This window comes from Typopeltis vanoorti, chromosome 24 (genome assembly GCF_054136105.1).
Source record: "Typopeltis vanoorti isolate ZY-2024b chromosome 24, IOZ_Tvanoo_1.0, whole genome shotgun sequence".
NCBI classification, from domain to species: Eukaryota; Metazoa; Arthropoda; class Arachnida; order Uropygi; family Thelyphonidae; genus Typopeltis; species Typopeltis vanoorti.
Genome location: NC_143572.1, coordinates 6,961,656 through 6,978,949, shown reverse-complemented (window position 1 = coordinate 6,978,949; position 17,294 = coordinate 6,961,656). Strand labels below are relative to the sequence as shown.

At 37.5% G+C, this 17,294-nt stretch overlaps 1 protein-coding gene across 1 annotated transcript in view; it reads left to right on the top strand.

Annotated features, from left to right (window-relative positions):
* Positions 1 to 17,294, top strand: part of RhoGAP1A (Rho GTPase activating protein at 1A) — a 587,523-nt gene that overhangs the window by 80,066 nt on the left and 490,163 nt on the right. Inside the window, exon 5 of the mRNA XM_090414103.1 lies at positions 14,903 to 15,028. Coding sequence (XP_090270229.1) covers positions 14,903 to 15,028 — 126 coding nt within the window. The remainder of the gene's footprint in view (positions 1 to 14,902; positions 15,029 to 17,294) is intronic.

Genomic DNA, 17,294 nt, shown 5'->3' with positions numbered 1-17,294 from the left:
TCCTGTTTAATGAAACTATTCATCCATCTAACTCTTACCTGATTTATCCTTCTGAATACATTCAGATACTGCTTTTCATACATCCCCATTGCTACCTCCATGCACCAATAACATCTCTCCCCCTCCAAATTCTTATGTCATTGCTCTGCTGAAAGTTGTCTCCTCAGCATGTCATAATTACCTGCTTTGTAATTCCAGATATATCCCTTCTTAATATAAAATTTTGCATATTTGGCAATCTTCGAGGTCAAGACTACACGATCACTTTCTCCAAGCAGAGGCAGTGTAGCTAGTTTGGTTAGTATTAAGTTCTCTGATGCAGTGTCCAGATCCAACAGTCACGAACCTCACATTCTCTCCATGCACTCTCGCCTTCTCCCCATTCTCCATAAAATGAAAAATTCCATCTATTGATATCCTTTATGACCATTTCAGAAGTTTGTATAAGCTCTATTGTATTGCTCCTCTTGTTTGCTAGTGTCTGCAATCCATAAATTCTCAATTTCTCTGCATGATCTACATCCTACACAATATCATCTTTAATATTCTCGTTTCATCCTTTACAGTATGACTTCAGAAACTAGGAGGCCAGATCTGCACACAGTAGTCTAGGTGAGGTTATATCAAGGTCTTGTAAAAGAAGCAAAATGATTTCCTTTATCTTTGCAAGTTAATGTTTGTTTAAGCACTGCAGTTATCCTGTGAGTTGTATTTGCATTCTTAGCTCTAATCTTTGTCCTTAACTTCAACTTCTTATCTATTTAAACCAAGATCTCTAGGTGATGAGTTTCTTATAGCATAATTCCACCAAAAAAATAAGCTATTGGATATCATTTTCATATGCCACAGTTCCAGCCTATTCAAATCATTCTGCAAGTGCAGCATGCCAGTCACATTCCTGATTACCCTGCATATCTTTGCATTATTAGCAAATAGATGTATGTCTTCTGTCAAATCCTTTGCAATGTAATGGATTATGCACTTATCACTGGGATATACCACTGGTTACCTTTAATCTTGCGGTCAGCTATCTCCATATCCAACAGTAGTATATAATTAAATCCCATATCCTACAGCTTATGTAACAATCCTCCATGCTATATCGTGTCAACAGCTTTATCCTAGTCCAGAAATGTCACAGTGTATTTATTGTTCTCATCTAACTCATCTGTAACATTATTATAGCATGTGAGCAAATTACTCAAATATGAGGGTTGTTTGAAAAGTTGGTAAAAAAATAAGTTAAACACATTTTTTTGGAAACAATCACCTTTATTAGAGGGCTACATGGTGTATAGTATTTGCAGAGAGCTCCTGAGAAGATAAGTATTATTTTGAGAAAAAATTGGCAATATTGATTTAATCTTAACGAAGTATTGTTTGTTTTTGGTAACATGGTGTGTCTGTGTGATTATTGGTGTGATTTCCACTTTATTTAAACTAGTAGTTTAAAGATACGATTGATAGTGTAGCACATGGCACCAATGCGACGAAAAATAATGGTGACCAAAATTTCACCCTCTTTATTCAAAAACTTGTAAGGGAATTTATCCAGTGTAATGTGTGTGGGATATGTGCATTCCCAAAAGAGGCTGGAGTTTGGATAGATAATGATAGTGGTGGGAGACTGTGCCGAAAGTGTAAGGAAAGTGAGGAATTGAAGTGTGTGTCAGGTCATGAGATAGTTGTTATAGAAGAAAGCCAGAATGTGAGAGAAAATAATGGTTTGATAGTAAATTGTGATATTGTACAAGATAGCAATGAGAGCGGTGATGAAAGAGAAAGTAATTATACAGAGTGAGAAAATGGTTTGAATGATGAAAAAAATGAGAAATTAGCAGTAATGAGTGAGATTGCACGGTTATGCGGCGTAATACATAGGACGAAACGGCAGTTGGAGCGACTGCAAAACTCTTTCCCAAGCGGCTCGGCTAACAGAAATAAGCAAGTGTATGAAAGTGTATGACTGGGAGTGTTTCAGAAATGAAGGAAAGAGTGTTGTACGGTGACTCGTTAGTAAGAGGTGTGATAGATGAGCATTTGACTAAATCGTACTTACCAGGTGCGAAAATTAAGGATGTAAGTGAGAGTATTAGAGCGCAAAAGTAGAGGGTGAAAGAAATGACAGTCGTAGCGGGAACGAATTATTTGAAAGGAGATAAATTTGATATGAGAGAGGACTTTAAGGAATTATTAGCGGTAGTGAAAGAAAAGAGTGACAGAGTTAGGATAGTGAGTCTGTTGCCGCTGTATGACAGAGAAAAGTTTAGAAGGAGGGCCATAATCGCAAATGACTTTATGCGAAAGTTATGCAGACGGTGTGGTGTGGAGTGAGTTTGATGGGCGAAAGGATTTGTACAAGATGGATGGCTTACATTTGAATGGATTTGGTGTGCGAAGACTGGAAAAAGTGTTGCTGAGTGAAGTGAGAGTGGATGTGCAAAATCAGGGAAACTAGAACTGTTAAGGAGGGGAGGAAGTGGATATACAGACATCAGTGAGGCAGTTGAGTGTAAAACTGTATATAATGTGCCCGAGTTAGTACGAAGGACAAGAAATCAGAATGGGATAGTTAGTATAAAGCATCAAGATAGGGGTGGGACAAATGGACCTCTGCATTTCATGTATACTGATGCCAGGAGTATTAGGAACAAAAAGGAAGAATTTTTGGTCTTAGTTGGCTCTTCCTGGCCACAGGTTATTGTCATTACTGAAACATGGCTGAAAGAAGATGATATAGTTAGTGGGATAGAATGTGTAGGGTATAGTGTGTTCAGGAGGGACAGAGAGAATAAAATGGGGGAGAGGAGTGTTATTGATGATAGCTGATGAACTGCAGCCAAGGAGAATAGAAGTTGTGCAGAATAGTGAAAAGAGCTCATTTGAGGCTATTTGTTGTGAGATTGAGACTAACGGGACAAAATGTACAATTGGGTGCTGCTATAGACCAGGTGATGGAATAGATGGTGGAGATAGTATGCATAGACAAATTGATGAAATGGATGGAAGGAGGGTAATTATTATGTGGGATTTCAACTATGGTAACATTTGATTGGAAGAAGGAGAGGACACGTGAGGAAGGAACTGAATTTTATTCAGTTACTAAGGGATAACTATCTGAGACAGCATGTAATGGAAAATACTAGGGATTAGAAAGTGCTTGACCTAGTAATAGCATCTGAGAATTTGACTGTAATGAATATGACCATGTTGCCACCTATTGGTGAGAGTGATCATAGGGGCTTGACCTGGGAGGTGACTAAATGTGTGAAATTTTCAATTAAGACAGGGTGCATTTGGAATTACCGTGCTGGCAAGTATGACAAGCTTAGGAGATTGCTTGGTTCACTGCCATGGCATGCAAAACTGCAAGGGCTGGATGTGTTGAAGTTTAGGGGGCACATTGCAAAAGTGACTAAATCAGCTCATCAAATCACTTGGATGCTTAAGAATACTTTGACGAGCAGAGATAAGCAAGTTATTGTTCCTCTGTATCGAGCCTTGATAAGACCCCATCTAGACTACTGTGCCCAGATCTGGTCACCTAGGTTTTTTCTTGATGGGGAGGAGGTTGGGAGGATCCAGAGGCAAGTGACCAAGATGATAGCAGGTCTATGGAATGAACCTAATGAAAACAGGTTAAAGATTTGTGGGTTGCAGAAATTGGTTGATAGGCGGAAAAGGGGGAGATATACGATTGAGACATTCAAATTGCTGAAGGGTTTCTATAGGATTAATTCAGAAGATATTTTTGAGAACAGGACTGGTGGTGGGAGGACTAGAGGACATCCATGGAAGCTGGGCAAGAGTGCGATTAGTAAGGGGGTTAGAGCCGGGTTTTTTACTTTTAGAGTGGTGAATCAGTGGAATAAGCTGCCAGAGTCTGTTGTGTGGTGCTATGACAGTAAATGAGTTCAAGGCAAAGTATAATAGATAGTGTGTGTGAATGTCGAATAGTTGTGTGGACATGATGTTTAGGGCCTCCCTTGATGAGTCTAAGGACTCCTTGGAGTCGCCCGTAATAATAATTATTATTATTTATCAACATAGTCCTCATCGAGGTGTACACCTTTGGTCCAGCCAGTTTCCAATTTTTTCATCCCATCTAAAAAAGTAGGATTTGTCACATTGTGTAAAATTGTCATTGACAGCCTTGATGACATCCTTGTTCGAAGAAACTTTTTTTTCCCACCAAGCCAAATTTTTAAATTTGGGAACAAGAAGTCACATGGGACCAAGTCCGGAGAATACAGTGGATGTGGAACGAATTTGAACCTCAATTCATGCAATTTTGCCATTGCTAGCCGATGTATGGGACAGTGCATTGTCTTGATGAAAGAGCACTTTTTTTTTTTTTTTCAATTCTTCTTTTAAACAGTCCAACAATGACACATAATAGACTCCCGTTATTATCTTACCTTTTTCCAAATAGTCTATCATGATAATTCCTTGGGAATCCCAAAAAACAGTGGCCATCACCTTCCCAACTGACAAAACTGTCTTTGCTTTTTTTTGGTGCTCTTTCACTGGGCATTGTCCACTGTTTTGACTGCTGCTTGGACTCGGGTGTATAGTGGTGAATCCAAGTTTTGTTTACAGTCACGAATTGCCTCAAAAAAATTTTGTGAATTGTGATTAAGCATTGCCAAACACTGCGTTGAAATGTCTTTTTGCTTGTGTTTTTGATTGTGAGTCAACAATCACGGCCCCATCGTGCACACAGCTTTTTGTGCAGGATATTATACACCCATTTAGTTCAGATGCTTACAGTCTCATGCACTTTCACTTGGCAGTCTTCCATAACGATACCATGGATGTTTGTCAGTCATTTCCTTCGTAGTGACCTCAGTTGGACATCTGGAACACACTTCATCTTCGATGATCTTACGACCACGTTTAAACTCATTTATTCGAAAATAAATAGTCTTTAATGCTGGTGCAGAGTCCCCATGAACTGCATCTAACTCATCTTTGATCTGCGCGACTATCCGCTTCTTCAAATAAAAGTGTTTTATCACTGCACGAAACTCATTTTTCTCCATTTTTATGAAAAATGCGAACACAGTCATTTTAAATGTTTGCCAAACGAGAACTACACATTGCATGTGGCTAAAATTTTGCAGTGGGTCATGAAAAAGATGATACTTGTGGATATTGGTATGAATGAATGCATTGTGTCACCGTCTATTGGAAATTTACCAAACTTTTTCAAACAACCCTCGTATTACTTTCCCTTAGTGAACCCATGCTGTTCAGGTAGATTCTATGTCAACCCATTTCTGTATGTGAATTCTTATCAGCTTTTCCAAAATATGCACCACCACCAACAACAACAGTCCCAGGATACTGATACGTTGATAGATAGATACATCAGTCTTTTTATTAAGGAGAACTTATCAACACGAGGTTGGTCAACCTGTAGTACACTAATACCATGGATGGGCAGTAAGAAACTTTTTCACATTTGATGTGAAAATATGTGGATTGTATTCCTTGGAAACTGCTCAAATTATATCGCCTAGTCAAAGATATAGCCAATTCATCTGAACATTTTTTAGCATCTGTGTTGATATCCCATTAGCCCTTGTTGCCAAATTCTCATTCCATTTATGCAACAGCTTTAATATCTCCTTCTCATACACCTGAGCATCCAGTAAAGATAATAGCATTAAGCTCAGTGATGTATACTTTAGATTGATAGCACTTTAGCAAAATGTGCATTTGTTAGTTGTGCATTCTCTGCTGTATCTCTCACCCACATACCATCTAAATTCAGTAGTTTTTTTTTTTTTTTTTTTTCACATTCATTCTTTTACCTGCAGCATAACAATACAATTCTTTTGGAATTCTGCAACAGTTATTCTACAACAGAAACTGGATCAACAAGCTAAAGAGCCAGTTTCTTTTCATAGTCAGTCTCAGCTTTCTGAACTTGTATAGCTCTTCTGGCCTGCCCCTTATAATCATAGCTGGCATCATCCTTCTGCACATGGTATTCCTTCTGCATCAACTTTTTATTAAGAATCTCCTGCTTAATAAGTTTGCACATCCATTTCACTCATGCTATATTTATTCTTTGTACTCTACCGGCACATTCTACGGTATCAGTTGCTAGAAAGGATATTGGGACTGCATGGGGAGCATTCTCCTCAGTTGGTAGTAATTTGCTGCTTTGTAGTTCAGCATTTAACCTTTTCTGAATGGAACATCCATACACTCGGCCACTTTCTAGGTCAGTAAAGTGAGATCACTGACACTAACCAGAAGTAGAACAGTTGTCTTTTACTGAAACGCCCTCTGACACTTGTAATCTTTGAGTTCTTTCTATCACATGCTACTTGAGGAAGTTGTCTTGCAACGACTGAGTAAATTTGGTGTAATTTTTTCTCATGACTTCACTGCCACCCAAGCAGTGTTCGGATAATTAAAGTCACTCATGATGGTTAATCATTTAGTACCCAAGGGGATTATTTGGTGATGCATATCATCATCACTAGCAGCTGATCCACTAGGTTTGTAATGACATCTTACCATGTATTTGATTTTGTTAAGACTTTGCACTATAATAAGTTCAACCTTACTGCGACATAGAAAATTGTTACTAATATTGTAGTAATGGCTTGATGCCATAACCAGATTCAGATCTAGATATTTCCAGTTGAATAAATGAACTTAGAATTATTGAACAAAAAATGTTGTCAAAGCTTCAAAGGTACTCCTAAAAAATATTGAATTATAAATACACTGGTGCCCAAAAGCTAACACATTTTGTAATAACTGGTGTCCAAACTACATTTTTACCTGTATATGAAAACATTTTCATGAATACAGCCAAATGTGGACATAAATTTATTGCCAGCATACTAATAAATTATATTACACAAAAAATTTGTTATAAATTTCATACAAATTAAATTGCAATATTTTTTTTTTCAAAAGTTACAAATTTCATAAGAACATAATTAAGGAATTGATGTACAGGGCTTATAGAAAACTATGTGGAGAGACATTTCAGCATGGAATATGTCCACCCCAATCTGCCAGCATACTAATAAATTATACTCTCACAATGTTGTACCATGCTTAGCACCAAGTAATTCAGGAGCTCTTGAGGCAACCTGGCCCAGTCCTTTTCCAGAGCAAGGACAATGCCTTGTTTGTATTCTGGTGGGGAATTCAGAGCAGCTTTGCATCTCCTATTGCATCCCAAATGTGTTCTGTGGGGTTGAAATCCGGAGAGCATGCTGGCCACTCGATTCGATATCCTTGGTCTCCAGAAGTATCTCCACTGCTTTTGTGCAACATGGTGTGGCATTGTCATCCATAAAATGAATTCTTCACCTACAGCACCACAGAACAGTTGAACATGACGTTGAAGAACTTTGTTGCAATATCTTTCACCAATTGTTGTCCCTTTTTTCCAGCACTTGTAGCTTGACTTGGTGCATCCATTAAGCATAATGCCTGTCCACACCATGATCCCAGCACAGCCTTATCTATCCCTTTCAAGAACATTCTCGCGATGGTAAGTAGTACTGTTTTCACAGCAGATCAAGTGTCATCTAGAATCAGAGGAAAGACTAAAACAACTGTCATCTGTAAAGAGTACGTTATCCCATTGATGTCTTGTCCAATTATTCTGGATACAACACCACTGAAAACATGCTCAATGATAAGCTGTGGATAAAGGAACACCAAAGTCTACACGCCTTCGGGCATATAAGCTTACTTATTGTGCAGACATCTTGCCACAGTTTGTTGAGATATCTGCATACCTGTACCTGAATGGAGCCAATTTGGAAGCTGACCTGCTTGTGCATTGATTATGTTTCGCTGTTATAACCAAAAATCCGTCTTCATGCTCCATGGTAGAGTGATGGCTACCTCTGAACATATGGAACATATTCGGTTGGTTTGAAATGTTGCCCAGAACCTGGATACAACGCTTCGTGAGATTCCAAACTCTGACAATATCAGTAATTCTGTGGCCTTCTATAAGCTTTCCAATAATTCTTCTCTATGTGAAATCATCTTTGAGACATTACAAGACAACCCAGTTTTCAACTTGATTCCTTCATGAAAAAAAGCTCTCTTCAAACACAATTCACTAAGTGCAGCTATTTGCCTTTTATCCTGTTGAGTGCTATCACATGATCCCTTTGCACTCGATTTGAAAATTTGGTGTGCCCGCTTTGTACGTGAAATCATCAGTTATAGATATTACTACAAGTTGATTCATCTGAATTTGTAGTTGTAATCGTCAGAAATATTGATCATCCTTAGGTTTTGGACACGAGTGTAATTGGAATAAATATAGTATATCATATCATATCATATCGTTGAAAAATGGCGACAGCATTGACATTCCATGATTTTAATTTAGATTTCAGTCGTTTCGTTAAGTGTGAGGTCTGTTATGTGTATTCCTTTGATTACATAAATGATTTGTGATGTTTAGCGCGGATGAAAGAAGGGTGTGTGCGAAGTGCGACCTCAGTGAGGAACTGATGAATGCAAATATGAATTTGATGGCAGAAAGTGTTAGTAACGATTGTATCGCGAGTGCACGTTTGAAAGAGAGGTGAAAAAATGTTAAAAAATCAGGAAAAAAAGAAAAAGAGTGATTTGTTGTTTTAAGGATACTTGCGACATAAGACTGAATGATATAATCACGTAATCACAAGAAAGATATTTATTTAACCAAATATTTCGGTCTGGAAATAGCAGACCATCGTCGGTGGTATTACAAGAACAGTTTAAAAAATATACAAGCTAGAATACTAACAATAGATCGTTGAAATTAGAACATGCCGCGTGATGTTATATCACTAAGTATGAAACAAAATATTTTGAAGTAGAAACATGATTGAATTTGCTATTAAAAAAAAAAAAAAAAAAAAAAAAAAAAAAAAAAAAAAAAAAATTAATGGGTAATCTTGATTAGGCTTTCCCAGATTTTTGATATAGATATGCAGTCATTACGATTCAGGTTGGGATGATGGAGCAAGGCCTCCACGCTTTCCTTGAACAAACGTTCGAACCTATAACGGGATCTATGTAAGAGGCGCGTTTTGGACCAAAGGATGCTGTGGTCAGTTTCAATCCCGTGTTGAGCCAAACCAGACTTTTCAGGTTTATTGTGAAGAATGGATCATTACAACCTACAGATCTTATGGTTAGTTTTGATATAGAATCTTTATACACCAATGTACCTCTTAAGGAAACTTTAAAACTACTTGCTGACATCTTTCCTCAAGATATTATAAAACTATTCGATTTCGTTATACATTCTGGTTATTTCATATGTCAAAACAAATTTTATAGCCAAGTAGAAGGAACAGCCATGGGAAGTCCTCTTTCTCCAGCTTTAGCCAACTTTTATTTGGAACATTTAGAAAAAGTCCTCTTCACATCTAGTTTCCCTCTACCATCTTTTTGGGTAAGATATATAGATGACATATTTGCTATTTGGCCTCACAGTAAAAACACTTTATCTTCCTTTTTAAACAGTATTAATTCCTTACATCATCGCATAAAGTTTACTATGGAATTAGAAGAAAACAACCAGTTATCTTTTTTAGACGTTCTCCTCATCCGATCATCTTCAAATATTCTTACAACTACAGTATACAGGAAACCAACATTCACAGGTCGTTATATTCTGAAAGAATCAGCCCATCATCCATGTCATAAAACAGGAATTATAAAATGTCTCATCAAAAGAGCCAAAACTAATTGTTCTACTTTTGATTATCTACAGAAAGAACTTTCTACTATCCAGCAACACATGAAACTCAATGGCTTTTCTGAAAAAAGTATTCAACGTCTTCTTACATCTTATAATCCTCCACAAAACAACAAAGATTCAATACGTCGAGTACCTATTCCTTATATCTCCGGTATTTCAGAACCTATCGCAAGAATTTTGAAGAAATATGATTTAACAGCTACGTATTCTCCTATTAACAAATTGTCTTCTCAATTTCCTTCTCCTAAAGACAAACGCTCAACTTTATCTCTTCCTGGAGTTTATCAAATTCCTTGCAACTGTGATCTCTCTTACTTTGGACAGACTGGACGTTCTCTTGAAAAAAGAATCCAAGAACATCAATCATCCATTCTTCACAATAAACCTGAAAAGTCTGGTTTGGCTCAACACGGGATTGAAACTGACCACAGCATCCTTTGGTCCAAAACGCGCCTCTTACATAGATCCCGTTATAGGTTCGAACGTTTGTTCAAGGAAAGCGTGGAGGCCTTGCTCCATCATCCCAACCTGAATCGTAATGACTGCATATCTATATCAAAAATCTGGGAAAGCCTAATCAAGATTACCCATTAATTTTTTTTTTTTTTTTTTTTTTTTTTTTTTTTTTTTTTTTTTTAATAGCAAATTCAATCATGTTTCTACTTCAAAATATTTCGTTTCATACTTAGTGATATAACATCACGCGGCATGTTCTAATTTCAACGATCTATTGTTAGTATTCTAGCTTGTATATTTTTTAAACTGTTCTTGTAATACCACCGACGATGGTCTGCTATTTCCAGACCGAAATATTTGGTTAAATAAATATCTTTCTTGTGATTACGTGATTATATCATTCAAAAGAGTGATTTGAAAACCGTAACGGATGTTAAAAAGGACGAAAGTGAGATGAGAGAGAGGAGGAAAGAAACAAAATTGAGAGAAGAATTGAGAAAGTAGAAATGGCGTGATGCAGAAATCGCAAGTGAAAAAAATCGAAAGAATAAATGATAGCGAAAAAAGAATGAATGATGGCGAAAGTTGGACGCATGTTGGACTGAAAGTACTGAAACAAAAAAAGATAAATGAGAGTGAAAGTGAGAAGAATGATAGCGAAAGTTGGACGCATGTTAGTCCGAAAGTATGGAAACAAAAAAAGATAAATGAGAGTGAAAGTGAGAAGAACGATAGTGAAAGTTGGACGTATGTTGGACCGAAAGTACAGAAACAAAGAAGGATGAATGAGAGGGAAAGTGAGAAGAGGAGGTTGAGAGTTAGAAAGAATTTAATGATAGAGAGAATGTGTCGTGAGATGCGAAAAGTGAATTGGATTGGATGAGGCAAGAAATGAAATGGATGCGGAAAAATTAAGAGAATTCAGGTCAAAACTATTAAAATAAATCATGATGGCATGAAAGAGTTAACGAAAGATGAGCGAGTGGCGTTGTGTGGCGACTTCATTATTAAAGGTGTGCTAGAGGATAAAATGCACAAGGTATGTTTTCCAGGTGGTAAAATGAGTAGAGTGATTGAGGCATTGAATATGAGGCAGGAGCGAGCAAAAGAGTTAATAGTATTAATTGGTACAAATGATTTGAGAGAGAACAAAGAGCATGTCAAAATGAATATCAGGAGGCTGCTTGGAAAGATAAAAGAGAATAGTGTGACAGGAAAGGTAATCAGTGTGTTGCCTAGGTATGTGGTGAAATGAGGTGGAGAGCAAGGATTATAAATGATATTCTGGCTGAAATGTGTGAGGAGATGGGAGTACAGTTTGTTAATGCGTGGAATGAGTTTGAGGGACGAAGTGAGCTGTATGGGAGCGATGGACTGCATTTGAGTGGTTATGATGTGAGTCGCTTGGAGAGACTGCTGCTGGAAGGTAGAGAATAGAGAGAATGAATCAGATCGAGAGGTTAGTGATGTGGAAGAGCAGGAGAGATTGAAGAAGTGGATATGAATGGGGAAGTGAGTGGTATGAGTATAGAAAATGAGAGAATGGGTGTGCAAGAGGAGCAGGGAAACAGGGAGGCTCAGGGTGGACAGGGGTACACAGCGTGAGAAAGGTGGATGCTCCAAGAGGAGGTGAGAGCATGTGTAGGCAGGAAAGAAATGGGGTGACCAGGGATCAAGAGGAAACAGATGGAATTGAAAAGGGTTCTAAAATGAAGAAGCAGAAAGGGAAATGGCCCCAGTCCAGCATGGAGAGATCACATCGAGTAAGTGGTATCAGTGGAACTAGCTGTAGATCCAGAAATGAGCTGTTGTGTTTGTATACCAATGCTAGAAGTATAAGAAACAAGGCGGATGAAATGGTTGCACTAATTGCGTCTGTTCACTCAAAGATTGTCGGAATAAGTGAGACATGGTTAGATGAGGACGACATCCTGACAGGAATAGAAATGGAAGGGTATGATATGTTTTGTGAGGATAGAAGGGGTAAAAAGGGAGGGGGAGTGCTATTGGTGATAGAGAAAGAGTTATGTCCATACAAGGTAGAGATGCAAGAGGGAAATAGTGCCAGTAGTTTTGAGGCAGTATGATGTGAGATAGAGGTGAATAGAATCAAATTCTTGGTGGGATGTTGTTATAGACCTGGTAATGTGGATGGTGGTGGTGATAGTGAAATGTATAGTCAAATAAGCCAAGCAAATAAGAAAAGGGTGATCATTATGAGTGATTTTAATTATGGCAATATAGACTGGAATGAAGGGATAGCAACTGGAAGTAAAGAAAATGAGTTTCTTGAGTTTTTGAAGGATAACTGCCTCAGACAGTATGTAACAGAGGGCACACGAGGATTAAGGGTCTTGGATTTGGTCATCTCATCAGAGGATGTAATTATAAATGAGGTGTCAAATCATCCACCAATTGGTGAAAGTGACCATGAGGTGATTACCTGGGTGGTTGTGCCAGCAGTGCAAGGATCCCCCTGTGAAAAAAGGGTATATGTGGAACTACAAGGGGGTGATTATGAAGAGCTCAGGAGACAGCATGCGGGTGTAGCATGGAATGAGGAGTTAGCTGGAAAAGGGATCAATGCAACTTGGGGGATTTTCAAAAACTATTTAGTAGATGCATTGTCTAAATGTATTCCAAGGGTGATAAGGTTAAATAAGGTAGGTGTGAGATGGATGAATAAAGAGATTAAGCTTGCAATACAGAGAAAAAGGGCATTGTGGAGGCAGCATAAGAGATGTGGAAGTAACCAATTTCATGAGGTCTACAAAGACCAGGCAAGGAGGGTGACTTGGTTGGTGAGAGTAGCTAAAGAGAGGTATGAACAGCAGTTAGCTAATGAAGCCAAAAAGAATCCTAGGGAGTTCTTTCGATATGTAGCCAGCAAAAGAAAGGATGACATTGATTGGAGGAAATGGTATAATGACAGCTGTTGCAGAATGTGTGTTGGAGATATTTAATGAGCAGTTCATAAAGATCTTTCAATCTTGTGAATGTGACTTCATGGAGAGATTGAGAGCAGTTGATGATGGGGAGGAGAGACTGACTGTAAGTGAGCAAGAGGTGTTTGGGGAGTTGAGTAAACTAGATGTAAATAAGGCTGTGGGACTTGATAATATATCACCACGTATTCTGAAGGAATGTGCCAGAGAGTTTGACACCTGCCTTGACATATTTTTTTAATACGAGTCTTGCACTTGGTCAAGTTCCTAAAGAGTGGAAGGAGGGCAAGATTGTGCCACTTCATAAAGGAGATGATCGAACTCAAGCATAAACTATAGGCCTATCTCTGTGTCAGGTGTTGTGGTTAAGTTGTTGGAGAAGCTTGTGAGAACTAGGATCCAGAGTTGACAACAATGGTATAATCTTTGATGGACAGCATGGATTTGCTAAAGGGAGGTCATGTTTTAGTAATCTACTTACTTATTACAATAAAGTGACTGCTTCCTTGGACAGAGAAGAAGGATACACAGTAATATACTTGGATTTCGCAAAAGCTTTTGATAGAGTACCTCATGATAAGTTGACAGTCAATCTAGAGCAGATGGGGTTGGATATTAGATTAGTGCATTGGATTGGAGACTGGCTATCTGATAGGTATCAACAAGTTGTGTATGGGTTGCGATATCCAGGAAAAGGAAAGTCGCTAGTGGAGTGCCTCAGGGGTCTGTTTTAGGGCCATTACTATTTAACTTTTATATTAATGATATTGGTGAAGATTTGGATGGAGATATTCAGTTGTTTGCAGATGATGCAAAGTTGGGACGAACCATAAAGAGTAGTGAAGATGTTGTGGCCTTGCAAGAAGACTTGAATAAATTGAGTGATTGGTCAAGCAAATGGGGATGTGAGTTCAATGTTGCAAAATGTAAGGTTTTAAAATTTGGAAAACAAAGATAGGATGCAGAATTTATGCTTGGTGAGAATATATTGTTGGAGGTAGGGGAAATAAGAGATCTGGGGGTGATGGTGGATAAGGATCTAAAATGGTGGAGAGAAGGAAGAGGGGAGATATGATAGAGACATACAAGTCGGTAAGGGGTTGTTATAAGATCAATGGTGGAGAAGTTCTACAGAGAATAGTGGGAGATCAGGGGAGAACCACAGGTCATCCCTGGAAACTGTATAAAGAGGGTGTGAGTAGGGGGAGTGAGATGCAGGTATTTTTGTGCAGAGTTATGAATGATTGGAATGTCTTGCCTGAGAGTGTGATGTCTGCAAGGAGTTTGAGTGTGTTTAAGACACGATATGATGAGACGTGTCTGTGATAAAAGGACCTCGCAGATGAGTCTTTGACTCCATGAAGTCTTGGATAATAATAATAATAAGAAGAAGAATTGGAGAGAACACATACAACAAATGGGAGATGGAATGACTACCAAAAAAAAAAAAAAAAGTAAATATAAATCTAAAGGGAAAAGAGAGAAAAAGGAAAAAAAAAAGTAACTTAATATAATCCTAAAGAGAAAATAATGAGAGTATAATCCTTTAGATAATAAAAGCATATATCTTGGCTTATTGAGAGAGAGAGAGAGAAAGAAGATTGTTTTAATAATAATTTCATTTGGAATAAGAATCAAAAATGAATATTTGTTCCTTTATTTTATTTATTTATTTTTTAGTTTAATGAATTCTTACTTTTATTAATATGTCTGATTTATAATTTGTATTAATTTTCTTTTCCTCTGAAAAAAGGTAGGTGATGAAGAAGAAAATTCAAATAAGGAAGAGGCAGAAAGGATGACAATGTATAGGTGTATTCTAAGCAGTATTGTTGAAAGCGAAACTATTTATGTTGATTGTTTGAATCTTCTTTTGCAGGTAAGGGAACTTATTGCTCTTTTTAGATACCAGGTGTTTTGATTGAAATATATTTCTGGCTGTTAACATATGCTAGATTTTTAAAAGCATGATAATTGGAATATAGGCAGGTTATAGAAACTTGCAGAGACCAATTGAAGTTTTTTATAGTGCTTGATTGCTATAAATGTATTTGGAGGAAAACAATGTCTCCATCCCCCATCTTCCCCAAGTTCTCAGAGTTAGTTCTTGAATAAATAAATAAAGTCACCGAATATAGGTTATAATTTTTTCCCCTTCCTCTGCTGGAAGCTTCCAATGAGTCACTTTTAATTGTTTTCCTGTCTCACCACACCCACCCACTAACCAACTTGTGCTCGTGAATTGGATTGGTGAGCTTTCTCGAGAATATATCTCCAATTGCAGGTTACTAAAACTTGGTGATTAAACAATGACTGTTTGATTACTTATTTACTATCAGCAGTTTCTTTCCATACTAAATTAAAAATAGACAAATTATACTCTTCTTTTAATACCCAAGCATAAGCATACAAAGTTTGCACATGAGGTATCTTTACAAACAGATTACTTGTATACAGAAGCTGTAAACATCACATTAGTTACCTCAGTATCCCATAATGATAAACACTTCCATTGGGTCATGTATGTTGCTATGCATTGTGGATAGGATCACTACCTAGATCAGTTTGGAACTTTGTTGAGGTCTCCTTATTTGGAGCTTGACATAGGAAGACATTGAGGTTAAATACAATGCAGACCTCATATTTTCCATATATAAGTTGTAAAATGTGGTATGATACTTTTGAATTTTGACAGGATACAGCATGAAAGGCTGTTATATAACTTGAAGGATATAAGATTGCATTATATACTACTAGCTTGGATTAGAGGATGGCCAACTGACATCATAAAGTATTATTTGGTTGTGAGCCTGCACGATTGAAGGTAACAAGTGGTGTACCACATGGATCAGTCACTGGTCCATTGTTATTTAGTTTTTACATTTAATGACATTGGGAAGGTGAGTTAGTTATTTTTGATTTTTATAGTGCAAAGATATCATGGGTCATACTGTGCCAGGACTCAGTTTACAGCAGTACATATGGTAAACAGTTAGTAGGACTATCAAAGTATCCATGTCCCTCCTTGGATTTGAACCAATAGCCTCTTAGCTGGAGAGCAGATATGATAACCACTCAACCCACCAGGTCGGCGACATTGGGATAGATTTGACTGATGACATACAGCAGTTTGATGATAATGCAAATATAGGCAGGATAATCAGGAATATGACTGACTTGCAGGATGATTTGAATAGACTGGAACTGTGGAATATCAAAATGTCTGTCGGTTCAATGTTAGTAAATGTACAATTATTCACTTTGGTATAATGAGAATCCAGTGGTTTCTTTTATTGGTGGTATTATGCTATAAGAAAGTGATCAGTTAGAGATCTTGGAGTTTAAGTAGATAAGAAGTTGAAGTTAAGAGCAACGACTTGAAATACAACTCAAAGGATAATTTCAGTTTAAGGATAAGGAAGCCATTTTGCCTCTTTTACAAGATCTTGATATGACTATCGTAAGCAGTTGAAAGTTTATTTTTCACTTGGTTAGACTATAATAAATTTAGTTTAATCCTTTATCCAAGTGTGAGCAAACAGAGTTTGCGCCTGAAAGTATCTTCAGGACTGGGATAAGGATAAAGGTCGAAACTAGTCTGGGTAGTGGCCCTTCCCTTAATGCATAACATTATACATATCTGCAGGGAGATGTGTTTTGCATTATGGGAGATACTGAGATAGGAGTGATGTTATCTTGCTCCACCTTTGCAACGAGTTGTCCGGTGTTGCACCACCTTATCCCAGTCCTGAAGATACTTTCAGGCACAAACTTTGTTTACTCACACTTGGATAAAGGATTAAACTAAATTTATTATTATTATTATCGTAAGCAGATATGGCCTCCTAGTTATACGAGAGTGCAAAGGAGAGCATTGAAGATGATATCAAGACTGCAGAATGTAGATTATTATTGTTTTGGCAATCTCCATGAAGTTAATAGACTCATCATGGCAGGCCCACTCAATCTGCAACATGTCTATCATAATGAACTTTGAAGTTATTTACGCTACCTGCATTCACAATGCACTCTGACAATGTATTCCACTCACTAACAACTCTATGTGTAAAAAATCTATCCTCACACTCCTCTTCATCACATCTTATACAACTTCCAGGGATGGCCTCTCATTTTTCTATCAATCT